Genomic DNA, 27,577 nt, shown 5'->3' on the forward strand with positions numbered 1-27,577 from the left:
AACTAAACAAAATAACTAAAGGTTAAACAGTTACAAGATGTGATTTTTGTCTACAGAGCTAGGAAAAATGATGAGTAATATATCTATCACATGGTCATATCAGATATCCACAAGTGCTCCCTCAGGATTAACCTTGCTTTCTCATTTAAAAAGTAAGACAGTGTTTTATGAACTAAAGATAAATTTTAAAACTACAATAATTTCTTCGTCTCTACAGCAACTGTAGGCTTCTTTCCCCCTTTAATCTGCATTGATTTCCAGAAAATTTAAAAAGCACAGATAAAAATCTATTTAACGTGGGCTCTCTTAGTGAATGTTAAGACATTTTACTTACTTGCTCTTTAAGTCAAGAGCAGGAAAAACAAAATTATTGAATCTCTCTAATCTGAAACCTCTTGAACCCCGGACATGTCATCTTGGATGACTTGTTACTGTGGCAAATTCACCATCTTCACCCCCAAACTTGCTGCTTGTCCTGCATTTCCTATCCTGGCAACTCACTACCATACCTAGTTAGCCATGCTAGAAAACTTCTGGCCCCATACCCAATCCATTACCAAGTGTCACCAAACCCTAGAGATTCTACCTTTATAAGATAAGATAACCGGCTTTTTTACTTCAACTGCCAATAGTAGGCTCCGGTCATTTTGTTGCCCTGATGGTCTAACAGATATGCTGTTTATATAACTGCCTCCAATCTGGTCTCCAGGCTTTTTCCAGAATGACCTTTCTAAAATGCAAATATAAGCCTATCACTCCCCTGATTTAAACATAGCTTGTAGGACAAGGTTCACACTCCCTCACTTAGTGTATAAAGGCTTCTCCTGAGCCTGTTCCTATCTATGTTTCTCTTTGTTGACTATCCTCTTGCATTAGACACACAGAATTAGTTGTGGGTCTCCAAAAGTGTGTGTCATCTTGAGCCTCTATTGTAGGCCCTCTCTGCCTTCTTCATCCAGATAACTGCATCTTTCCCTTAGAAGTCAGCCTCAGGGTTAAGCCTGCCCAGGATTTTCAGTCTCATTTGGATTCCTCTCTGCCTCCCACAGCCTCCTCTGCTAACACCATCACAGCATCCCCCCACCACCTGTAATCACTGACCTACTTGTCAATCTCCCCACTAGACAGTAACCCCCAAAGGCAGGGACAGTGCTTCATTCAACTTTGCATTGTGAGCATTTGACCTGCATACAGTGATTTAATAAATATTTGTCACTTAATGCCATTTGGAAGTATAATCTACCTCCCCTTAAAGAAGAGCTTTGTAAGAAAATACCAGTGTTAAGGTGCAACTTAAGACCTCAGGTGAATCTGTGAAAAATAAAATAGTATGTTTGAAGTCATCCAACTAAAACTGTAAAGGCGAAAGAACTGCGGTCATTTTAGATACCTTAAATTAGTAACATAAGTACTTACAATTAAATTTCCATTTACTATTCCTTGAATGCTAGAAACCTCAGGATATCACTCCCTCAAAGTTTCAACGAATTGACTTGTTTCAATAAAATAATCTTATTTAACATAGTATGTGGTACTATTGCAGATAATATCCAAACAAAGAATGTTTGTTTGATGGTGTTTTCATTTTTGACTTTCAGCGGTTGATCCCTCTACCTACTTCCCTAGCATGCTCATAGTAGCACCCAATTCATTGTATGTATAGAAACAAAAGCCTCATGGCACAATACTTAACCATACTATGGGCCATGTACTTTCTGTTCTATTCAGCTCAGTTTTATTTAATTTCATTGGATGGAGTTCTACTAAATTAAGTTTATGACCCCCCAAAGGATCAAGAATTGCTGTCTGAAAATCACTATACTTGAACACATAGAAGGGAACTTGTTTTGTGGAGGGATTACTGTATTTAAAAAAACAAAAACAAAAACAAAAAGCTAAAAATACCCTGGTGGAGATGGAGAATAGCTAGTGAGGGAGAACAAGAGAAAGAGGGAAAGAGAGGAAAGTAAAAGTAAAAGAAACTGGGGATGAGGGGAGCAGAAAAAAAGATAATTAGAAATATAAAAGATGTATAGGAGAAGATAAAAAAAAAAAAAAGATATATAGGAAAAGTCAGAGCAGGTTAAAGAGAAAAACGAAAGAAAAAGGAAAGGCCATAATGAAAGTGTTAGAAAGAAGGCCATGGTAATTTCTGGGGCAAGGGAAGAGGTCACACACCAGTTTTGTCAGAAGCTGTCTGAGTTGCTGTCTCATATTATCTCCAGCCCGTGGGAGGGAACTAGCTGATTAATCATTGATCACTGCTTACCAATTGCTCTAAAATCCTTAAACCTTTAAGGACTGTATTATGGCTGGAAAAGATAACAAAGGTTACCCATTAAGGCAGAAATACTTATTTAGCAGCACAGAGACCAGAGCATGTATCTACAGAGATAAAATTGATACAGAAATCAATTGGGGGGAGGGGGAAAACCCAGGGAGGGATGATTTGTACATGGGGAACACATGACTGAAAATTTTATCATGAAAAGTAAATGAAGCTGAGTTAATCACTATTGTGTCATGCCCTCTTACCAGTGTGATACAGAGCCCTACTTGTAACTGCATTCTTCTCTGATTTGTGAAACCACTTCCCCTAGCAAAGTCCACATGGAGGGCTCTATAGGTCAGTGAATACCACCTATTATGGGATGCACTTACCAAATAAATTCAACCTTGTGGTGTTAAAAAAGTAAAATGCTTATTTACCGTGTAGTATATATATTTCAGTTTATCCTGCATTGGAAGAACCCGAAGTTACACGACATGTATCCGAGCTTTATGTAAAATATTTTGAACCATTTCTTAGAGATAATTTTTGAATAAGTGAGACATTTCCCTGAACAGGTGAGCCCCAGAATAGCAGGCACTAATAACATGTGTGTTTATGTTCTTTTTAACCCACTACTGATTGGCATTTGTTGTTTAAAGACTCCCAGAGAACTCGTAGGAGTGTAATCCTAAAACGAGAACACACTGGTCCTGCATGAATACGGTGAATCATTGCCCGGGCCAGCAGCACCCCACCTGTCCACCTGCCTGCCCGGGCACAACAAGTCCTTCTACAATGGCCCTTCTCACTTGGATTTGGTGCCAGTGGAACTTGCAAGATAAGAGGGTGGAAAAAAAAGCTAGAAACATGGCATGCTTACTTTAGTCTTCTTTTGGAAGGCAGCAGGGGAACAAAGAAACAGGAGCAGGCAGAGCACTTATGAGCAGGCAACAGAATAACGGAAGAAGGGAAGAAAGAACTAAGTGTTCAAGAATGGGTAAGGGAACAAAACTATTCCTGGAAGGTGGCTGAAAATCATCAAGGCTCTGGCAAGTTAGGTTTTCAGGGATGCTCCCAGGAGGAAGGGCTGGGGGGAGGCAGTATTCAGAACATTCCAACAAGTGTTTATTGTGCATCTATTTCAGGTCCTGTTCTGGGGGCTACAGGGGTCCTGAAGGTGGCTGTCTAGCTACCCTTGAGAAGCTTATAACCTAATAGTCTAGCAATAACCCAAAATATCAACAGCACTGTTCTGATGATGTGGAACATTCTCTATACCATGTTACCAAATCAGTTCAGTAAAGTATGCCTGCCCAAGAAGCATGTCTACATAAGGGACAAGGGGCTGGATACTGGGAAAAGAATAAAGGTATAGTCTCTTTCAATATTAAAAAACAAATTCTCTTTAAATATTAAAAAACAAATTCAAAGTCAACAGAGCCTGCATACAGAGGTGCCTACAAATCCAGTTCATGTCAGAGGAACAGAGTAAGAGCTCTAAATGCTAATAGCCCACAGTGGCTAAAGAAGCAGCTGGTAACACTAGGCATTTATAGCTTATGATGGAGAGCATGGAGTCTGGAGCCAGCCTGCCTGGGTTTGAATCCTGGCTCCGCCACTTGTTAGCTGCTTGACCTTGGGCAAGTTACATAACTTCTCTGGGCTTCAGTTCCCTATCTGTAAAATGGAGATGATGATGATGATGATGATATCTACTTCAAGGGTTACTGTGAGAGGTTAAGGTACATAGAACAGTATCCACCACACACCATGTGCTCTGGTAATGCTGGGTGAAGCCACTCCTCCCTGACCACCACTCATACACTCAGGGAGCAGTAGGAATCAAAGAGAGGGGTCTCACTCACTTTGGTGCTGGGGCTGACAGTCGTCTACATAGACCAGTTATGGGTTTAGCATCTACTTGTAGGAAATATCCTGCAAGACCTTGGGTAAAAGGATCCAGCTTCCCATCTAGTTTCACACACCCCCCTCGCGGGAGCCCCTGCTCCAATGACTCCTTGCCAGTTATCTACTGTCAATTTTGTTTTCATTTGGTGTTGTATATACTTCATATTCAGAAAAGAAAAATGGGTTTTGCCTCACGATTTCAAGAAAAAAATGGTAAGATTATGAACTCTCCAGAGATGAGGAGATACATATGTATATGAACTTAAACTTATTACCATTTAAAAACATACTAGATGAGAATTTCAGGACTCTAATTTTTCTTGGTTTTGGTACTGCTTTAAATAATCTAAAAATGAATAGTTGACATTTTAAGAACCTGGTTACAGAGTTTGAATTTAAAGGATGCCCCCCTCAATGAAAAAATAAAAAAAAAGCCAACCTCATGGGCAGTTGCCATGACAACATAATGCTGAACCTACCAAGCTCTTTGTTATCCTGGTAAAGATGCTGTGGAAAACACACTCATGTTAGACTCTTTACTAATTAAGTGGAAAAGGTTAAAACATTCTAGATCCACTGTATTCTAGATTCCCCAGGTTTTCATCTGTGCTCAGGCTCAGAAAAGCAAATACTAGATATTTTAAGAAAAATAATTTGAAAGTAGTAATTTCAAGACCAATTATAGATCAAAGTAGACACAATGAGAAACAAAACCAGGTGATATGTTTTCATTTTATTTTGTATGCTATATTCATTTCCTCATAGTTCTCTTCTCATAAGTTGTACACAATATTTAAGGGGTATAATGCAATTTCATTAAGTCTCTTATTTTTACTAATACATTTAAATCCTTTTCTTTTTGGCTAATTTGTTTGGGAGCCCATATTTCCTTATGCTAATCAATCATAAGAAAGAAAAGCTGTCTTTAAATTAATAGGTATTTATACGCTAAAAATAAAGAAGAAAAGGAAAAAAAAAGTGATGGGGAGATGAAAAGAGATAAACAGTCCTTCTGGAGGTTGTGATAAAACACTTTCTGATTTCCTTCTGCTCCTCTGATTAGCCACCTCTGTCTCCCTTGCAGACTTATTTTTCTCTGCTTTGGGCTATTAGACCAAGATCCCCAAGACTCAGAGGTAGATCCTTTCTCACTCTATTCTTGTTCCTTTAGCCTCACCCCTAACCAAGGACTTCAATCACCACCCACATGCATTCACATCCTCAGCCCAGGATCTCTTCTGAGTTCTAGGCCAGTTGATCCAACTGCCTCCTAAACTTCTCCATTTTGATGTTATTTTAAAGGCAAACTGGGTCCTCCTGCTCCTTACCTCAGTGAATGACAGCTTTCAGCGGTCCTAACACAGAATGTACTCCATACCTATCTGCTGAATGAATGAATGAATGAATGAATGATGAATCAAGCCTGTTACACAAACCAAACACCTAGGGATCATCTTTGATGACTCTCTCTTCCTTGCCCTCCATGGTGAGTCAGTATCCAATTTTATCTCCTAAATCTTTCTCAAATCCATCCCATTCTCAAAATCCTTACAGCCACTCTGTACTTTACTCTCTAAAGTACCAGTTTTTGCCTGGATTACTATACTAGCCTCTTAACTGTCAATCAGGAAACTGTGAAGATGTAGCACATGGAGGAGTAAGGCAATCTGTACTTATCAACTAAATACTTTATTGAACAAACTGATAAAAGTTGGTCTAAGAAAAGGGAAGAAAATAGTTACGAAGTGTCAACTATACACCAGACACTACCTAGATGCCTCACAAATACCACCTCATTCAAATTCCACAGTGACCCATTTTATGGAAGAAACATAACAGAGCACATGGTGTTAGGGAGCCTCTCCTGGTCACAATCCTTTCCTTTTTTCAACAAGCAGAGAAAGACAAATATGAGAAAGATGACGACAATAGTGATGATCACCACTTACTGAGAACTTATTCTAGACACTGTTCTACACACTTTGTACAAATTATTTCATTTAATTCTCACCATCCTCCTACTAAGTAGGTACTATTATTATCTAATTTTGTAGACGAGGAAACTAACACATAGCACTTAAGTTCCTTGCTCAAGGTAAAGATCCAAGAAGTGGCAGAGCTGTGAGTCAGGCTTTGACCTTAGGTCTGTTAATTTAAGAATTTACTAAACACCGGTTTAACTTGTATCAAGTTATTAGAACTGGAGGGAATATAAGGTTAGAAAAGACAAACGCATCCCTGCCCTTAGCGATGTTGTATTGAACTTGAAGGGCCAGCCTCTAAGGTCAGAGCTGTCTCGTCGTCTCGCCTCTACCCAGTGAAGGGCAAAGTTCAGGGAGGGAAGCCACCACCAGCTCCAACCATCCCTCCTCAAAGGGCACAATTCAAGTACAATTCACGTTGACAATTTCTTCCCCATCCCCCACAGCTACCCAGCTTTCCTCCAATTAAGGTACCATGAGGAGATTCTTCAGAGCTTATACTCATTCGAGACAAGACTGAGTAGGCTTCTTAAAGATGTCTTCCAAAAAGGGCACTTATGAGTTACATTAATTTGAAATGCTTTAAAAAGTCTATTTCAGTACTCACAATTTTATAACTCCATCTGAGCACTTGGAACAGAGCTGCTGGCTGTTCTTGTCTTGTTTGTGTTGACTCTGCCCCAGCTGAACAAATCTACAAATTCCAATGGATAAAAGTAAGCTAAACAAGGAACTCCTTGCAATAAATTCACAGAAAACAGTATGAGCTTTCAAATGACAGTAATATGCTTCTTTCAAAAAAGCCTATAAAGGTACCTTACGTAACACACGACTTTACTTATAAAATGGTTGCCTGGTCTTAGAGTGGGTTTGTTAGGAACACAGAAGGGATTCTGCTTAAAAAGTAAGTCAGAACCATGGATATAAGAATGGAATTAAATGTTAACCTCACTGAATTTCTACTAAGTTAGAGCAATAGAGAACTTGAACTGAAATGTTCCTGGGGCCAGACAAATGCTCCTTCAACACTTCACACATCTAAGGGTGACAGGGAGGGAAGCACGGAGAGACCTGAGAAGAGGGACTTGTAGTGAGACAAATGACAATGGGAGGGTCAGGCAAGGGATCTACTCCTGGAGCAGGGACTTAGTTTCCTCAGGACTGTAAGAGTCTCCCCCAAGTCTTTGCCCTCCCCCAAGGATATTCCAGACACCAAGCTGGAGGGGACCAAGAAAACCACCTAAGCAGGACCATGGCCTTCTTCAGAGAACAGCTTGAACAACACTCAAATGGGCTTTAAGCTAAGAGCCAAAGGGACTCGGCCCCGACCAGCTCAGCAGAGTAAGGGGACACCTAGTGGTGTGGGTTCCCAGCCAGCTGTTTATGAAATGCAGACCGGCTGAAGCTACCTGCACCTACCTTCCCCTCGGGGATGCAGCTGCTTTATGTGCATGGAAGGCTATGGGGCAGGATAAAAGAGCTGATTTCCTCTCCACGTTCCTGCTATTTAAAATATTTCCTTTTGAGGATTATGGATAATTTTATAATTTATTTTTCATTAGCTTTTTTTAAAGGTCAAGAAGAAAGCTGCAGAAACTATAAATTATTAAATCACTATAGTGTTATGGAAAGTTTTAAAAAGCTTATTTTTATCCAACTTTTAGCTTTAGCAGATGAAAATTTTTGGATCCTTTTTTTTCCCAAAATATCTAATATTTGCAAAGAACTTTAAACATCTCAAATCATATGCACACTCACTATCGGAATTTTCACAAAAAAGATTTGGCAAGACTATGAGGCTTCAAGGAATTAAGTAGAAAACTTCCAGGTCTGGTTAAGACAGCAAACCAAAGACACCAGAAAAGACGAGGGAAAAGGAACATGTAGAAAACAGGACTCAGCTAAAAAACAAAATGACGAAACCAAGAAATTCTTCAGGAGTCTGAAGGTGGTTGAGTCTCCATGTAGGAAAAAACAAGCAGCAGAGCAGGAAGCTGGAAGACAGGTGGCGGAAGCCAGTTCTAGCTGCAGCACTTCTCTTCTCCGCTTTGCGCTGGGGTAGCCCAGATGGGTGCTGTGCCCTGGAAGCCAGGACAGGGCACTGTCTACTCTATACACAGACTTTGGTGGGTACTAGTCGACTGGGTGCAGAACTGGAGTGGGAAGAGGCACCTGCCAATTCAGGATAGAACTACATGGGCTCATGCCCTACCTGAAACTCTGCCCTCTGCATCACAGGAGACACTACAACAGCCTGAGGACCCAGCTGGCGAGGGTGGGTACCAGTCAGTCCCTAAACCTCCCTTTGCCACCCCCGGCACAGCTACCCAACAGACACTGATGGAAGGCACTGCCTCTGCCCAGAGAAGTGCCCATGACAGAAGATGCGGTGTGCCTTCAGGCAGAGATGCAGAGTGGGTAGAAGCCCAGGAGGGGGCCTCTGCCCACAGGAAGGGTCCTACTACTCAGAGAGAGGGAAAGAGATGGCCAAGCCCCCAGTTTTCCCCTTTCCCCTCAGGTCTACATCATAAACAGTGGCAGCTGATGTTATCAAGAGATCACCAAATGGGAGGATAATATCTTTTCAATCTATTTCAGAGTTGCTTAAAGATTAAGTAAAATAATACATCTGAAGGTACTCTGTAAAGAGTTATACAAATGAAAGGAGGTGCTGTCCTTCAGAATATCAAAGGTAGAATCTTATTTCAGGACATGGATTCCTTCTCCCCGCCACACTCCCTTCCTTGCAGGCCTACCCTTGCACTATCCTTAAGACTGTCCATTTCTCAAGGCTGTATCTTACCTCCTGAGAAGGGAGAAAGCAAAGTGGGTCTCAGAGGTAGTCTGGACCTTATAAGGCTCCAGGTGAAAGTCATGCCTGAAGCATAGGACACTTTCTTTCTTTCTTCACCTGGGCCAAAGTTTCAGTCCTCGACATGTACACTAGCACTATCTGCAATAAGCAAAGCCATATTATTCACTCTTTAATCCTTGGTCTTCAGTCTTCAGTCATTATATCTATCTTCCAGACCATGGTGCTTATAAAGGCCCATTCCAACTACTTAAGAGTTGAGCTACGGAGTTCTGACAGCTGCGATGAATAAGTAATTGTGTGTTTGAGGGCACAGATGAGTTCCAACTGATTAGTTTGCTTTTAGTAAGACTGATGCGTATTCATAAGAGCGCAAGCTATCGAAGCTGCTTTTGCAGTTAGGACATGCTGTGCATTTTATATTTTACATATTCCATAGCAGATCTTATTAACTTGAAGTGAAAAAGCTGACAATATCCTGCTGAATGAATTCTGCAAATGAAATGCCCTCTCCCCTTAAAAGCAAACTGAAAATCAGACCTCATTTTATATTACAAAGTTTACATAAAGTAAACTTATGTGAGTGAAGCAGGATTGTGTTCACATGTGCTAATTAAGTCTTCTGAATGACTGTATTAGGCTAAGGGGGTGTTTGCAGTGTTCTCGTTGGGTTCTTAAGAAATTTCCTAAGGTGATGAATTCTTTTGGGACTCTGATAACAGCTATGAATCTTCTCAGAAAAAGGCACAGACACACAAACTTATGCATATAATTTCAGAGGAGGCCTTTTGGTGGATCCCCTCCTTTCAGCTACATCTGCCTAATAATAGTCTGTTTCATTCTGAATTGGCACATTTATGTCACTGATTTCTTTCTCTTCCTCAGCCACTACTCCCACCAGCACCCCAGAACTACAGCAAATAAAATGTCCTAAATCTTCACTATCCCAAATTTTGTAAAAAGGTAACTTGACCCTGAGGATTTGTTAATGTGGGATTCACTGTATTTGTACTTCAGTGTGTAGCTATATATGGGCATCATAAATTTTTATCTGCATCATAAATTTTTATCATTGGGGTACAGAGTCTTAGGTACCAGGTCCTTCAACTCAAAATATAAATTAATATTTTGAATTTGACCTTCTAAATGCTACTACTATGTTCCAAGTGGAATTCACTTTCTTTTGTATTGCTTTTTCCATACATTAGATAAGGCATTGTCATAATATACTTCTAGTTTTTCCTTTACTCTCCTTATGAAAGCATCTTACCTTGAATAAATGGAGAGATCTTCTTCTGAGAGGCAATCTGAGAGGTTAATTCCATATACCTCTTTCATGGGCTGGACCACATTCTGGGTTAATAACAAAAACAAGGAACCAGGAACAATTTTTAGACATTTAGCAGATTAATTATCTCCAAAGACAAAGAAAATGAACCTGTGAATTTTTCCACAAAAGCAATCACAATGTTTCTTCAACCTGTTCATTATAAACTTGGTTAATGGCTTTAAAAAATCTGATTTCCCACTGATGAATGTAGCCATTTGGGCTATTCAAAAACAGTGAGAGCTAGCCACAAACCCTGCCTCCCAATGATGTGCTGAGCAGGGGACTAACTGAACAACACCTCAAGGGGACAGACTGCTCTAAGAGAGACAAGATCCTCTTAAAAATTCCCTAGTGTCCCTTCACAATAACAACTGAAAGAATCAATCTAGGAATATACTTAACTAAGGTTGTAAAGGACCCGTACACAGAAAACTATAAAACATTGCTAAAAGAAATCGAAGACCTAAAAAATGGAAGAACACTCCTTGTTCATGGATTGGAAGAATAAATTTTGTTAAGATGGCAATTCTGCCCAAAATGATCTAAAGAGTCAATGAAATCCCAATCAAAATTCCAACATTTCATAAATGGAAAAGCCAATTACCAAATTTATTATGAAGGACAAGGGGCCCTAAATACCCAAAAACATCTTTAAAAAGAAGAATGAAGTTGGAGAGTTCATACTTAAAAGTATATTACAAAGCTTCAGTGGGCAAAACTGCATGGTACTGGCACAAGGATGGATCTATTGACCAATGGAATCAAATTAAGAGTTCAGAAATAGACCCTCACACCTATGGTCAATTGATTTTTGACAAGGCTGCCAAGTCTACTCAATTGAGAAAGAACAGCTTCCTTAACAAATGGTGCTGGGAGAACTGGATAGCCACATGCAAAAGAATAAAAGAGGACTCCTACCTCACACCTTATACAAAAATTAACTTAAAGTAGACAAAAGACATAAACATAAGAGCCAGTACCATAAAATACCTAGAAGAAAATATAGGGAAGCACTTTCAAGACCTGGTGATAGGAGGTAGCTTCTTAGACCTTACCCCCAAAGCATAAGCAACGAAAGAAAAAAAGATAAGTGGGAACTCCTCAAGATTGAACACTTCTGGGCTTCAAAGGACTTTCTGAAAAAGGTGAAGAGCCAGACAACTCAATGGGAGAGAATATTTGGTAGCCATATATCTGATAAGGGTTTGATATCCAGTATATATAAAGAAACCCTACAATTCAACAATAAAAGGACAAACAAACCAATTATAAAATGGGCAAAAGATAGGAATAGAAATTTTTCCAAAGAGGAAGTACAAATGGCTAAAAAGTACAAGAAAAGATGTTCATTTTCTTTAGCTATTAGGGAAATGCAAATCAAAACCACAATGAGATACCATCTCACACCGATAAGAATGGTCACTATGAAACAGGAACTACAAATGCTGGAGAGGATATGTAGAAACAGGAACATTTATTCACGGCTGGTGGGAATGTAAAATGGTAGAGCTACTACGGAAGATAGTTGGGCAGTTCCTCAAAAAACTAAATATTGAGTTGCCCTATGACCCAGCAGTTCTGCTACTCAGAATATACCCAGAAGATCTGAAAGCAGGGACACAGACATTTGCACACCAATGTTCATAGAGACATTATTCACAACTGCCAAAGATGGAAATAATCAAAAGTGTCTGTCAAAATATGAGTGGATAAACAAAATGTGTTATATACATATTAGGAAATAATGCTGAGTGAAATAAGTGCCTGCACAAAAGGACAGATAGCGTATGATTTCACTAACATGAACTAAATAGAATATGTAAACTCAGAGTCTTAAAATGTAGACTATAGGGTACTAGAGAAAGACAGAAGTTAGAGAAGGGGGAGAGGTTACCTAATATGTACAGAATTGTTAATGAGGTTGAACTTTAAATGTTTGGGAATGAATAGAGGTGATGGTTAGCTCGTTACCGGTATTATAAGTCATAGTGCTGTATTGTAGGGGAATTTGATTGAAAGGTGTCATTTAAAATCATGTATGTCACCAGTTAACACTACAAATAAAAATTAGTTATTGCATGAACTACTACAAATATATGACATTTATACAAAAAGTTAATAATAGAGTGGTATATGGGGAAAAATTACCCATTGCAAGCTATGGACTATATTTAACGGTAATACCTTAATATTCTTTCATCAACAGTAACAGGTGTTACTATTATGTAACAGTGATACCAGGGGTCAATAAGGGGGTGGATAAGGAATATGGGGTGTTTTGAGTTTTCCTTTTTTTGTGTCTATTACTTTTCTCTTTGGAGCAATGAAAATGGTCTAAAATTGAGTGCGATGATGATTGCCCAACTAAGTGATGATACTGTGAGACACTATATACTTGGGATGGAATATATATATGGTATGTGAATCTCATAAAATCTACAGATTAAAACAAAACAAAACCAAACCAAAGGGATTAAGTATAATGGCTAAAAAAAAAAAAAAAAAAAAAAATCCAAAGTGGTAAGAAATTCCTTATACACGGAAGCAAAAACACCAACTGTATTTCAAAACGAAAGCATTTTCCATAATGTCCATGCTAAAGGCATTCACACTATGCAGCGCGTCAAACACCACACAAGGAAATGGTGTGAGTCAGATAACACGATCCTTTTTTGCTCTCAGCCTTTTGACTGAAACAGAATTTCGAGGATCCCGCCCCAGAGCCTGGTGCTGGGCTGCACAAGCCCGCCTGCCTCCGCACCTCGGTCACTTTGGCGCTGTCTCCCGTGTCGGTCATCTTCACCGGCGTGGAGCGCTGAGACACAGAGCCCTCCTCTTCCCGGTCAGTCCCGGAGTCGTCTTCGGAGCTGCTGGACACGGCCTCCTCGCTGGGGGCCGGCGGGGCGCTGGCTGCCGTCTTTCGCTGTAAAACAGCTTCTTCTCTGTTGCTTTTGTTTCTTAAAAACAGGAATAGGAGTGTGAACCCTCAAGACCACTCTGTGCCACTCGGTCCCCAACCCTTAGTCCTATCCTAGAGAGTATGAGAAAATGACCGTGAGAAACTACTTTCTAGGTTCAAGTCGTGCTAAATACTACGCAAGTTGTACTTAGTATTTCACCATGTACATATACAGACTTTATGTGAGTTTAAGCCCTGTTACAAGTTCAGAAAATAAACGGAAAGTACTTATAGAATATATAAAAATTTTGTAATTGACTACAGTGCTTTCTTTTAGTAGCTGAAATAGATATTTTCAAAATTTATGGTACAACAGTATGTTGAGATTAATAGTAAAATTATCTATAATATGTATAAGCCCAGAAAAGGTCAATAGCCAAATCCATACATACTTCCCTCCCTCCTATGAATTTTTATCACTTACAGCATATCAGCTGATTACCTGTACCAAAATAATGAGCAACCGATGAATGTAAATGAAGTTTAAAAAGGTATCGCATTATAAATAAATAACTATTTGTAGAAGATTCCCTAAGATAGCAGGGAATACATGAGAAAAACAAGGGAAAAATGCACTTGTGAAACTATTAACTCTAATTTTAATGCCAAATTTGAGAGTAATAAAATATTATTTCTCAATCAGAAAATATTTTATAGTAATACTTTTGGCTTTTATAAGAAATGTTTAATATTTCACTTTTACTTTGAAAAAATTTCTCTATGAGACTAAAAACACCATAATATTGTAAAATGTTCTAGAAAAATGAAATGTAATATTACTTGACCTTGGGTTAGATGTTAGAGAAAGCAACTTAGTTTCTGACCTTCTACAACCAAAAATTAAAGTTGATAGCATTAACGTACTGTACACTTATATAGCTGGGAACCCCTTGATTTCTAAACTCCTGAGGACTTTCCTTCTTTTAAATTCCTCTTAGCATCTGGTCCAAGGCTTAACATTGCAGCTACTTAAAGACTACATATTTAAGTCACAGAAATGGTGTATCTGGAAAATATTAATATAGCCCCCATTATATAAATTACATGTAGCCAGAATCCAGTTAGGACCTCATATGCACTCCCAAATACAACTGAGACTCTGGATCTGAAATCTAGACAGGGTTTCTAGTCAGGTTCCACAAGAAATCTTTTCATTGGGATCAGGCAGGTCAGTAGAGGGGACAGAGACTCTTATGCTAGAACACAACACGTGTCAGTCCAGTCTCTAAGCATGAAAATGCAAACATGGTTGGTCTTCTTCCCCATATTTAATAATACATATTTTGTGTAGCAATATAATAAAACTGTCATACAAAATCTTACAGCAATATACAGAAAATTCATTAAGTTCTTTATCTGAGCACATTTGCTTTTATGTTTCTTCAGGATGCCAACAAAAATAAATACAATGATAGGACTGCACAACGCAAACAGTGAATCCTAAGGTAAACCACAGACTATAGTTAGTAGTAGTTATAAAAAAGTTCTTTCATCAGTTGTAGCAAATGTACCACACTAATGCAAGGTGTTAATAATAGATGGTATATGGGAACTCTGTATTTTATGCCTGATTTTTCTGTAAACCTACAAATTATCTAATTAAAAAAATAAATACAATGGATACAAATTATTTAAGTATTTTATATTGTGGGAAACAGAGGAAGCTGACTGATTTATAAGACATAACATCATACCTGCTACTGGCCTTTATGTCATCTGTTACATTTCTAATTTAAAATTATAAAATGCATTGGGTAGCTGAAATCCCCACAAATTCTACTTTTGATATTGAACACATTAGTGATCCCAGTGTTATAAATAAACTAGATAGATGGAATAAATGTACTGCGCCTCAAACTGAGACTTGAGAGTATTAGTTTTTGGTGGAAATTACACTCCAAGTGTTATTATTTTATATGAATCTTGAAAATTTTATTTTACACACAAATCTTACCCCAATACAGATTTTCCAGTCTCATCAGGTTTACGCACGGTAAATGGACTTGGATCAATGCCAACAGTTTTAGGCATAAAGTCACTGAAAATAGGGGGAAAAACACAAAATACCATATGAATTGCTGTCTATCTAGATGATACTGGTTTCCATCTCAACTCACACCCTTAGAATATTCCTTCTTAACCCTCAGAGCTACATATATTCTGAGCCAAATGTTCAGGGGAAGTTCAGGTGATCAGGGAAATAAAACTCCATGAACTAAAGGCACTAGGCATCTTCAGTGTTGGTCTTCATTGTTCATTCTCTATGATTATGAGGCCCAATAGTTTTGAATTGAAGATTCTGTTTACTGGAACAGTGCTGATATCTGAATTACTGCTAAGATGTATACCATCTGGTTATATATCAAGATTTGTTAAATCAAATTCATAAAAACCAATGGCAAAACACTATGCTGTTCAGTTTTATGGACAATGTTTATAAGCTATACCACCTACACAGCTGACATAATGATAAAAAACACAGTGGTATGAATTAAAGTATCAACATCTACCTCATTAAGCTGAGGTTAATTCATTAAGACACTGTTGGAACACATTAAACAAAAACTGCTTTAATTTACCACTTACTGAGACAAGTTACAGCTACTTCCTCATAACACAAGGGCTATCTTACTATGACTGCCAAAAGCAGACAAAACTCCAAAATAGAAGCCAGAAAGGCAACAGATCCATGATTTATTCTGATAAGACTCATACACAATGGCCTCTGGTATATATACTGCTTAAAGTGTGTGACTGTTACATATATGGAAGAAAAGAAAGTAATCTTGAATTAGGCTCAAAATACCTATTTTGACAGTTCAAAAACATTGCTTTTAAAATGTAATTGTTTGAGGGCTTCTGGTTGACCAAGATGGTGGCGTAAGACACTGCAGGGTGCTATTTCTCCACAGAATCTTTGAACTAATCAGAACTGTCAGAGCCTTCTTCCTCAAAACCACAGAAAATAGTTAAAAAGGTTGCAGTAACTGGGCAAGGGTTGAATCAGGGTAACAAAGTTTTAAAACTAGTAGGGGAAGGTCATTATTCCTTGCTGATTCCCATCCCCACCCCTCACTACCCCTCCATGGCAGGATCTGGAGCAAACCTACATGCTCATTGTGGGTCTCTAGCCCTGTTCCAGAGGAAGCAAAGCAAGCCATAGGCACATACTGGGGTGTCTATATGTTGGTGTCAAACTATCAGGTGGCAGCATGAAAACCGAACCAGGAAACTAGTCTCTGGCTCACCCCCAGAACTGGCTGTTCAGGCAGAAGCGGCTTACAGACAGCTGAAGCAGTGTAAAAATAATTAAGTCAAGGTGCCCTAGGGCAAACGATTACCTGCCTTTTATAAAAATGTAATTTTATTGAGATATATTCACACACCTTACAATCCATTCAAAGTATACCATCAGTGGCTCCCAGAATCATCACATAGTTGTGCAATCATCACCACTACTGATTTTAGAACATTTTTATTTCTCCAATAACAAAAAAAAAAAAATAATAAAGACAAAATAAAAATAATAAAAATATAAAAGAAAACCAAATTAAGGATTACCTGCTTTAAGTTATGCAACACAACACTTGGGAGGGGGAGAAAGTCTATCTCATAAGGAGTAGAAGGGGCATTTGATTTCTGTAAACCTGGGAATTCCTAAGGCCACAAGGAAGTGCAAGCCCAGGACAAGACTCAGACTCAGGAAAGACACTGCACTTCACATTTGCCATGGGCTGATCTTGACAGGAGGGCTAAACCATAAAGAAGAACATCAGCCAACACAGAGCCAATATGCAAAAACTGCTAACGGCATTTTTTTTTTTTGGTTTGTTGATTTGTTTGTGTTTGTTTGTTCCTGGCAATAAAGGAAATCTCTGTCATATTAGCTAGATAAAACTATAGAGAACAGAGAGCTCAGGGACTAAACTCAGAGTTAACCTTTAAAATATTAAAATATACAGGTTACAACAAAAGATTATAGAATAACCAAAGAATAGGATGGCCCACCTAAAGGAACAAGATAAAAATGCAGAAGCCATCAATGACTAAGTCAAGACTTTGGACACAGCAGACAAAAACTTTAAAAAAAATGTTCTTCAGTATGCTCAAGGAGATAAAGGAGGACACAGAGGAAAACCTAAAGGATATCAGGAAAACAAAGAAAAACATTTAGAGAATCTTGATAAAGGGATAGAAATTTTAGAAAGGAACTAAACAGAAATGCTAGAGTTGAAAACTACAATAATGGAAATGAAAAATTCCCTAGGTTTCAAGCACAGATTGAATCTGGCAGAATAAAGAATCAGTGAACTTGAAGGCAAGACAATTGAAATGAGTAGACTGAGGATCAGAGACAAAAAAGAACACCAAAAAAAGTGAACAGACTCTAAGAGAACTGTGGGACACGATGATCAAGCATACCAATATTTATAGGAGAAGGAGAAGAAAGAGAGCAAGGAGCAGTAGGAATATTCAAATAAATAATGGCAGAAAACTTCCCAAATGTAACGAAAGGCATGACTAGGCACATTCAAGAAACCAGAACCCCAAACAGGATGAACTAGAAGAGAACCATGTCCAGACACAAGTAGTCAAACTGTCGAATGCCAAGGACAAAGAGAAAGTTCTGAGAGCTGCAAGAAAAAAGCAAAGCATATGTACAAGGGAGTTCCAATAAGATTAAATGATGATTTCTCATCAGAAAATATGGAAGCATGAAGGCAGTGGGTCGAAACATTTAAAGTACTGAAAGAAAACAACGGTCAACCAAGAATTTTATATCTGTTGTGAGTGTGTTTTTCAAAATAAGGGAAAGATTAAGACATTAGCAGATAAACAAAAGCTGAGGGAGTTTGTCACCAACAGACCTCCCTATAAAGAATGCTAGAGGGAGTTTTTCAGACTGAAAGGAAAGGATACTACATAGTGGATCAAAACAACATATAAAGACTACAAAGTAAAGGTAACCTAATGGGTAATTATAAATGGCAGTACTATTATATTGCATTTTTTTTTGTATGTAAGTCCACTTTTTATTTTTTAGAGGTCCTAAATTACAATTACAGAAAAGTTATAAAAACTTACAATTTTGGACATACATTGTATAAAGGTATAATTTGAACAAATACAACAAAAAGGTAGGAGGATGGAGAGGTATAAAAACAGTGAATGTGTATGCTATTGAATTATGTTGTTATCAAATCAAACATGATTGTTATAGATTTAGGACATTAAATTTAAGCCCCATGGTAACCACAAAGAAAATATATGAAAAATAAATGCAGAAAGAAATGACAAGGAACCAAAATGGTACAATACAAAAAATCAAATTATGAAAGTATTCAATAATGGAAGAATTAAGGGAATAAATGGATAAGACTTACAAAGATCAAATAGCAAAATGGCAGAAGACAGTCCTGCATTATTAGTAGTTAGAATTAAGTTTTCCAGTCAAAAGGCAGAGATTGGAACAAGGGATAAAAAAAAGCATGACTCAACTATATGCTGTTTATAAGAACTCACTGTAAATTCAAAGACAGAAGTGGGTTGAAAATGAAAAGATGGAAAAAATATACCACACAAATAGTAACAACAGAGAGTTGCAATAGCTATACTAATATCAGACAAAATAGACTTTAAGTCAAAGACTTGTTACAAGGGACAAAGACGATTACAATATACTGCTAAAGGGATCAATTCAACAAGAAGACATAACAATTATAAACATATATGCACTTAATGGCAGAGCCCCAAAATGTATGAAGCAAATATTGACCTATTTGAAGGGAGAAATGGATGGTTCTACATTAAGATAAGAAGGGACTTCAATACACCACTTTCAATAATGCTTAGAACATCTAGACAGAAGTTCAATAAGGAAACAGAAGACTTGAATGCTATTCTAAACCAGCGTGACCTAACAGCAGCAGAATACAGTCCTCTCTAGTGCACATGGATGATTCTCTAGGACAGAATATATATAAGTTCACAAGAGAAGCATGCCTAAATTAAAAAAATTAAAATCATACAATGTATTTTCTCCTACCACAATGGATTAAGCTAGAAATCAATAACAGACAGAGAAGTGGAAAACTCACAAATGTGGAAATTAAACAACACATTCTTAACCAACCAATGGGTTAAAGAAGAAATTATAAGGGAAATTACAAAATAGTGAGGCAAATGAAAATGAAAACACAACATACCAAAACTTATGGGATGCAGCAAAGGCAGTGTGGAGAGGAAATGTATAGCTCTAAATGCTTATATTAACAAAGGACAAAGATCTCAAATCAGAGACCTAACCTCACAACTGGAGGATCTAGAAAGAGCAGAGCAAATAAACCAAAGCTAGCTGAAGGAATGAAATAACAAAGATTAGAGGGGAGACAAATGAAATAGATACACAACTTTTATAAAAACAATAGAATCAACAAAACTTAAAGCTGGTTCTTTGAAAAGATTAATAAAATTGATAATCCTTTAGCTGGACTCATAATGTAAATACTACGAGATTTATCACAAAGAAAAAAAGAGATGATGCAAGTAACTAAAAAAAAATGAGAGGAGAGACATTACTACCAACTTCACAGAAAAAAAAGTATTATAAGTACTATACTAAGAAAAACTGTAGGTCAACAAATTAGATAATCTAGATGAAATGAAAAACTTCCTAGAGACACACAAACTACCTGCATTGGCTCAAAAAGAAACAGAAAATTCAAAGGACCAATCACAAGTAGAGATTGAATCAGTAGTCAAAAACTTCCCAACAAACAAAAAAGCCCAGGACCAGATGGCATCAATGGTGAATTCTGACAAACATTCCAAGAAGAATTAATACCAATTCTGCCCAAACTCTTCCAAAAAATTTAAGAGGAGGGAACACTTGCTAACTTATTCTATGAGGCCAACATCACCCTAATACCAAAGCCAGATAAAGATACCACAAGAAATGCAAATTAGAGACCCATATGCCTTATGAATATAGTAGCAAAAATACTCAAAAAAATACTAGTGAAATGAATATAACAGCACATTAAAAAAATTACACTCCTAGATCAAGTGGGATTTATTCCTGGTATGCAAGGGTGGTTCAAAATTAATACATCAATTAATATAACACACCATATTAATAGAACGAAAAGAAAAAAATCACATGATCATCTCAATTGCCAAAGAAAAGGCACTGGACAAAATCTAGCACCCTTATTGATAAAAATACTTAGAAAACTAAGAACAGAAGGAAACTTCCTCAACTGATCAAGGGCATATATGAAAAACCCACCACTAATATCATACTCAATGGAGAAAGACTGAATGCTTTTCTTCTAAGATCAGGAACAAGACAAGGATGACCACTGTCACCACTGTTATTCCACACTGTGTTAGAAGTTCTAGCAAGAGCAATTAGGCAAGAAAAATAAATAAAAGGCATTCAAATCAGAAAGGAAGAAGTAAAACTTTCACTTTTTTGCCAATGACATGATCCTATATTTAGAAAGTCCTGAAATCTCTACGACAAAGCTATTAGAGCTAATAAACAAGTTCAGCAAAGTGGCAGGATACAACATCAACATGCAAAAATTAGTAGTGTTCCTTCCTCCTTAATTTTTTGGAAGAATTTGGGCAGAATTAGTCTACCAGTAATGAGCAATCTGAGGAAGAAATCAAGAAAAATAATTCCACTTATAATAGTAACTAAAAGAATCAAATGTGAGGAATAAATTTAACCAAGGATGTTGTATTAATCAGGGTTCTCCAGGGAAACGGAACCAACAGGGTATAACGTAAATATTATTAGATTTATTATCAGAATTGGCTAACACAACTGTGGGGATGATCAAGTCCGAATTCCACAGGGCATGCCATAATCTGGGAACTCTGAAGAAGGTTTTCAATGAATTCCCCAGGAGAAGCTGGCTAGCTGAAGTAGAGATGGAAATTCTTATCTCTGACTGCTGAAATCATCAGTTCTCCCTTAAAGGCCTTCAACTGCTTCGATGAGACTTCTTACTGCTGAAGGCCATCTCCTTAGTTGATTGTAGACATAATCAGCCATAGATACAATCAATTTACTGATGAGTTAAATCCACAAAATATCCTCATAGTAAAAATCAGGTCAGTGCTTGCTTGACCAAATAACTGGCCACCATAACCTAGCCAGGTTGACACATGAACTTAACCATCAAAGTCCACCCCTTGTCAACTGACACTCATATACATGTCCTTAAAAATACTTAATCTCTACAAAAATACAATAACAGTCATATTTCCACCTAACAATATTCAACTGTCCTGAGTACAACCAGAAATTCTTTCCCCAGAGAAGGGTGTAAATTCTTGAGAAATATTCACTCTTAAACTTCATATACTACAACTTAGAGACCATGACATAAAGTAAAACTGTTTTAGTTTCCTGGCTGCTGAAGCAAACACCATGCAATTGGTTGGCATAAGCAATGGAGATTTATTGGCTCAAGGTTTTGAGGCTAGGAGAATTCCAAAATCAAGACATAATCAAGGCAATGCTTTCTTCCAGAAGACTGGTGTTTGGGGGCTGGCTGCCAGTGATCCTTCGCCCTTGGCTTTTTTGTCATATGGCAATGCACATGGCTGCCTCTCCTGGCTTCTCCCTTCTCATCCACGTTCCTTTGACATTCAGCTTCTGGCTGCACTTTCTGGCTTTTCCTTTCTGTACCTTCCCTATAAGGCCTCAGCAACAGGTTTAAGACTCATCCAGATTCAGCTGGGCCACATCTTAACTGAAATAACCTCATCAAAAGGTCCTATTTACAAGAGAGTTCAAACCCACAAAAAAGGATTAAGTTTAAGAACATGTTTTTCTGGGGTACATAGCTCCAAACCACTAGAGATGTAAAGGACTTATACATGGGAAACTAAAAAACATTGCCAAAAAAAAAAAAAAAAAATCAAAGAAGATCAAAATAAATGGACAGACATTTCGTGTTCATGGATTAGAAGACTAAAAAATATTGTTAAGATGTCAGTCTTATCCAATGCAATTTACAGATTCAACACAATCTAATCAAAATTCTAACAGTTCTTTGCAGAAGTGGAAAAGCCAATCATCAAATTTATATGGAAGGGTAAGGGGCCCTGATTAGCCAAAAAAAAAATCTTAGAAAAAGAACAAAGTTGGAGAACTCACACTTCCCAATCTTAAAAAACTTATTACGAAGTTACAGCAATCAAAACAGCTTGGTACTGGCACAAGGATAGACATGTAGACCAATGGAAAAGAACTGAGAGTTCAGAAATAATAAACTCTCACATCTATGGCCAACTGCTATTTCACAAGAGTGCCTAGTCCAGTCAATGGGGAAAGAACAGTCTCTTCAACAAATGGTGCTGGAAAAACTTGATAACCATAGGCAAAAGAAGGAAGGGACCTTGATTTAACAACATATAAAAAATTAACTTGAAATGGATCAAAGAACTGATATAAGAACCAAAAACTATAAAACTCCTAGAAGAAAATATAGGGAAGCATCTTGAGGATCTTGTGTTAGACAACGGTTTTTTATACTTTACATAAAAAATATGAGCAACAAAAGAAGAAATTGCTAAATGACACTTCAAAAAAAATTAAACCTCTTTTGTATTGCTGGTGGGGAGCTGCAGGCTGACAAGTGCCACCTGCTGGGCTGGACAGGAAAAGCACAGTCCAAAAGGCCTCACAGAAAGTCTGACACTTGCTGGGTGTCATCCTCAGGGAAACATGATACTGATTACATCATCCTCCTGAGACCTGAAGCTGTTTGGTCTGGGAAAATCTGTTTGCAGTCGATCATATCTGGGTAGACCCTCCTCAAAACAAACAAACAACAACAACAACAACAAAAATTTCCATATAGACAGGGCAAGAACCAGAACAACAACAACAACAATAAAAAGTTCCATAAAGACAGGGCAAGAACCAGAACCAGAACAACAACAGTAACAAAAAGTTCCATATAGGCAGGGCAAGAACTAGAATAACAAGAGCTGAAAATTCTGATCAGTTAAACAGTAGCTTAAGCTAGAGGTCTAGAATAAGTTGAACTAAATGCGAAAGAACAGTTAGAGAACAAAGCCAATCAACAAGAAAATTCTAGGTAAAAGAGTAATGAAAAGCCTCTAAAATAAACTAATCAGGAAACCACATGCCCAGACACCACCCCCAACAACAACAAAAAACCGAAGATATGGCCCCATCAAGGGAACAAACTGACACTTCAAACGAGATACAGGAGTTGAAACAACTAATTAAAGATGTTCAAAACAAAAATGTTAAATAAATTCAAAAATCAAATCAACAAGTTGAGGGAAGATACGGCAAAAGTAATGAAGACATTGGGCAAACATAAGGAAGAACCTGAAAGTTTGAAAAAAAACAACTGACAGAACTTATGAGACTGAAAAGCACAACAGAAGAGATGAAAAACACAATGGAGACTTACAGCACCAGATTTGAACAGGCAGAAGAAAGGATTAGTGAACTAGAGGACAGAACATCTGAAATCCTACACAGAAAAGGACAGGGAAAAGAATGGAAAAAATATGAGCAGGGTCTCAGGGAATTGAATGATAACATAAAGTATATGAATATAGGTGTCACGAGTGTCCCAGAAAGAGAAGAGAAGGGAAAGGGGGCAGAAAGAATAATGGAGGAAATAATCACTGAAAACTTTCCATCTCTTATGAAAGACATAAAATTGCAGATCCAAGAGGCGCAGCATACCCCAGACAGAATAGACCCAAGTAGACCTACTCCAAGACACTCACTAATCAGATCGTCAAATGTGAAGGACAGAGAATTCTAAATGTAGCAAGAGAAAAGCAATCCATCATGTACAAGGGATGCCAGATAAGACTGTGTGAATTTCTCAGCTGAAACTGTGGAGGTGAGAAGGCAGTGGTATGATATATTTAAGATACCTTAAGAGAAAAACTGCCAATCAAGAATTCTATATTCAGCAAAACTGTCCTTCACAAATGAAGGAGAGTTGAAAATGTTTTCAGACAAACAAACACTGAGAGAATTTGTGAAAAAGCGGACCTGCTCTACAAGAAATACTAAAGGGAACATAACAGGAAGATAGGAAAAGACAGGAGAAAGAGGTTTGAAGAAGAGTGTAGAAATGAAGACTATCAGTAGGGGTAAAAAGAGAGAGAGAGAGAGAGAGAGAAATAAAAATAAAATAAGATAGGACATATAAAATCCAAAATGCAAAATGGTAGATGGAAGCAGAATATTTTAAGTACATGAAACAGAGCTGAGTGTGAGTCAGGTTGGAAGAAGAAGGCTAGGGGCATGTATGACACCAGAAGGAGAGACAGAAGACAAGGACTGGGACTGCATAACTTAGCAAAACCTAGAGGGCACAATGATGGTGATTAAATGTACAGATATAAGAATGTTTTTACATGAAGGAGAACAAATGACTGTCAACATTGCAAGGTGTTGAAATGGATGGTATGTGGAAAAATACAATATTGCAAATTAGAGACTACAGTTAACAGTTACATTGTAATATACTTCCATGGAATGCAACAAAGGCAATGTACAAAAGCTAAAGGTAAATAAGAGGGGGGTATATGGAAGTTGTACAGGATTCTCAGTTTTATTGTAGTTGTTTCTCCTTTTTATTTTATTTATTTTATTTTTTATTTTTATTCTTCAGTTTTTTACTCTTCTTTCTTTGCAGAAGAAATGGAAATATGCTCATATAGATTGTGGTGGTGAATGCATAACTATGTGATTATACCAGGAACCACTGACTGTTGACTTAGGATAGATTATGTGGTATGTGAATAAAAGTTTTTAAAAAATAAACAGAAAGATACAAGTGCTGAAGAAAATGTGGAGAGATGGATGTACCTATTCACTATTGGTGGGGAAATAGAATGGTACAGCCCACCTAGAGGGCGGTGTGGTAGTTCTACCGGAGGTCAAGTATAGGGTAGCCATATGATCCTGCAACCCCATTATTAGGTATTTACTTGAAGAACTGAAAACAGGAACATACATGGACATTTGCACACTGGTATTTATGGTGGCAGTATCATGATTTGCAATGGATGGAGGTGGCCTGAGAGTACACTGATGAATGGAATGAAGAACTGCGGTGTATGCATACAATGGAATACTGAGTGGCTGAAAGAAGAAATGAAGTTGAAAGGCATGCATCTAGATGAATGAACCTTGAGGACAGTATGTTAAGTGAAATAATTCAGAAATGAAAACACTAATATTATACCTCCTTGCTAATATGGACTAAATATATTGTGCAAACTCTGAGAATTGAATTTGAGAGCATAGGTTGTAAAGGGAAGGCTTATTGTAAAGGTTCCTAGATTATAAGCTCTTACAGCAATCACATCTATTCCTGAGTTGTTACCATTATTTCTAAATTCTGAAAGGCTGGGCTTTTTGTGTATAACCTCACTGTTCCCTGGAACTTCGGGTATATGTATGACACCTGAGCGTTCTGCAGCTAGCGTTCTGCAGCTTTGAAAGTCAGTATTACCCCTTACAGCAATGGTTAACAAAACTGAAAAAGAGATCAGATTTCAATTAGAGATATGAATGAAGCTGATCTTAAGGCATATCAGACTAAAGGATAAAGTGTCTATATTGACGGTGTTTTAAAACTTCAACTTCTGTGTGAGACCAAAGGAAAAGATGTTTATTTGGTGCAAAATTTATATTTTCTGTAGCACACTATATAATTTAACCTGTATGGTCAATTTATTTGAACAGCATAATTACATGGAAATTTGAATAGACAGTGAGATCTTGTTGGTTTGTACAGGTTAGTGTGATGCCCTGATACATGCCAGAGTAATTTGGGTAGCAAATAAAAAAGTATTTGCAAAGCCCCCTTGAGGGGCTAGGGGAAAATGTGGAAATATTAATCTTCCCCACCTGGGGAACTCTTGATATTCTCACAAGTATTGGGGTCTACCAAATTAATAGGCCAAGCCTTCTATCTTGGGGCATGCCCTTATGAAACGTATTCCTATAAAGAAGAAGCAAAGTCCACCTATAATTACGCCTAAATGTCACCCCAGAGACCTCTTTTGTTGCTCAGATGTGGCCTCTCTCTCTAAGCCGACTCTAAAGGTAAACCCAGACATGACTCCCAGGTATGTAAGTCTCCCTGGCAATGTGGGATATGACTCCCAGGGATAAGCCTGGCCCTGGCATTGTGGGATTGAGAAAGCCTTCTTGGACCAAAAGGGGGAAGAGAAATGAAACAAAACAGAGTTTCAGCGGCTGAGAGATTTCAAAGAGTTGAGAGGTCATTCTGGAGTTCATTCTTAAGCATTATATTGATATTCCTTTTTATTTTTATTGTATTGGAATAGCTAGAAGGAAATAACTGAAACTGTTGTAGCGTAATCTAGTAGCCTTGATTCTTAAAAATGATTGTATAACTCTATGGCTCTTAAGGTGTAACTGTGTTAATTGCAAAAACCTTGTGACTGACACTCCCTTTATCCAGTGTATGGATAAACAGAGTAAGAAAACAAAGACAAAAAATAAATAAATAATAGGGGGGGATAAGGAGTATGGGATGTTTTGGCTGTTCTTTTTTTATTTTTATTCTTTTTTGAGTAATGAAAATGTTCAATAATTTCTGGTGGTAATGAATGCACAACTATATGATGATACTGTGAACCACTGATTGTACACTTTGGATGATTATCTGGTATGTGAATATATCTCAATAAAATTGCATTTAAAAAGTAAAGAAGTAATAATAAAAAAAAAACTAATGTTCCCAAATACTTACGGTATCAGGATAACCACAACATACCGTGCTGAACTGGTCATAGCCAAGCAAAAGGTATCATCAAAACTACTCAATTCATATGGCCGGAAGAACTCGTTGTGGATATCAATCTCTTCTTCATATTTGTGAAATTTCTTCACTATCAACTTCTTTAAGTTCACAGCACAGATAACTAAGAGAGATATTGTCTGTTATTCTTAAGTCTTTAGATTACATCTAGGAAACACTTACTTAATATCAATTGTATTCAGAGAGCAGGGAGGTAAGCTCTGGGGATACAACATTGAACAAGGCTCATCTCCTGCAGTTGGAAAGGAGAGGAGATGCATGCACAGAAAACATAATGCAAAGCTGAGTGGGACAAACTCTAAGGAGGCATGAAGGCCACTAGAAATCTGCAGTGGTTATTTTAGAAACCACTCAGCTCCTCAAATTCCTCTTTGCTCTTAAATAAATACCCTCTGCCTTCTAGCTAAAAATCATGCAGCTACTTCACTGTTTTCCTTTATATT

At 37.6% G+C, this 27,577-nt stretch overlaps 1 protein-coding gene across 2 annotated transcripts in view; it reads right to left on the reverse strand.

Annotated features, from left to right (window-relative positions):
• FIG4 (FIG4 phosphoinositide 5-phosphatase) overlaps positions 1 to 27,577 on the reverse strand; it is a 188,344-nt gene that overhangs the window by 42,526 nt on the left and 118,241 nt on the right. For both annotated transcript variants that reach the window (XM_037842270.1, XM_037842269.1), the window contains 5 exons: positions 27,090 to 27,237; positions 15,218 to 15,301; positions 13,066 to 13,261; positions 10,245 to 10,327; positions 6,770 to 6,856 (listed from right to left, as the gene is read on the reverse strand). In XM_037842270.1, coding sequence (XP_037698198.1) covers positions 6,770 to 6,856; positions 10,245 to 10,327; positions 13,066 to 13,261; positions 15,218 to 15,301; positions 27,090 to 27,237 — 598 coding nt within the window. The remainder of the gene's footprint in view (positions 1 to 6,769; positions 6,857 to 10,244; positions 10,328 to 13,065; positions 13,262 to 15,217; positions 15,302 to 27,089; positions 27,238 to 27,577) is intronic.

Source organism: Choloepus didactylus, chromosome 7, assembly GCF_015220235.1.
Source record: "Choloepus didactylus isolate mChoDid1 chromosome 7, mChoDid1.pri, whole genome shotgun sequence".
NCBI classification, from domain to species: Eukaryota; Metazoa; Chordata; class Mammalia; order Pilosa; family Megalonychidae; genus Choloepus; species Choloepus didactylus.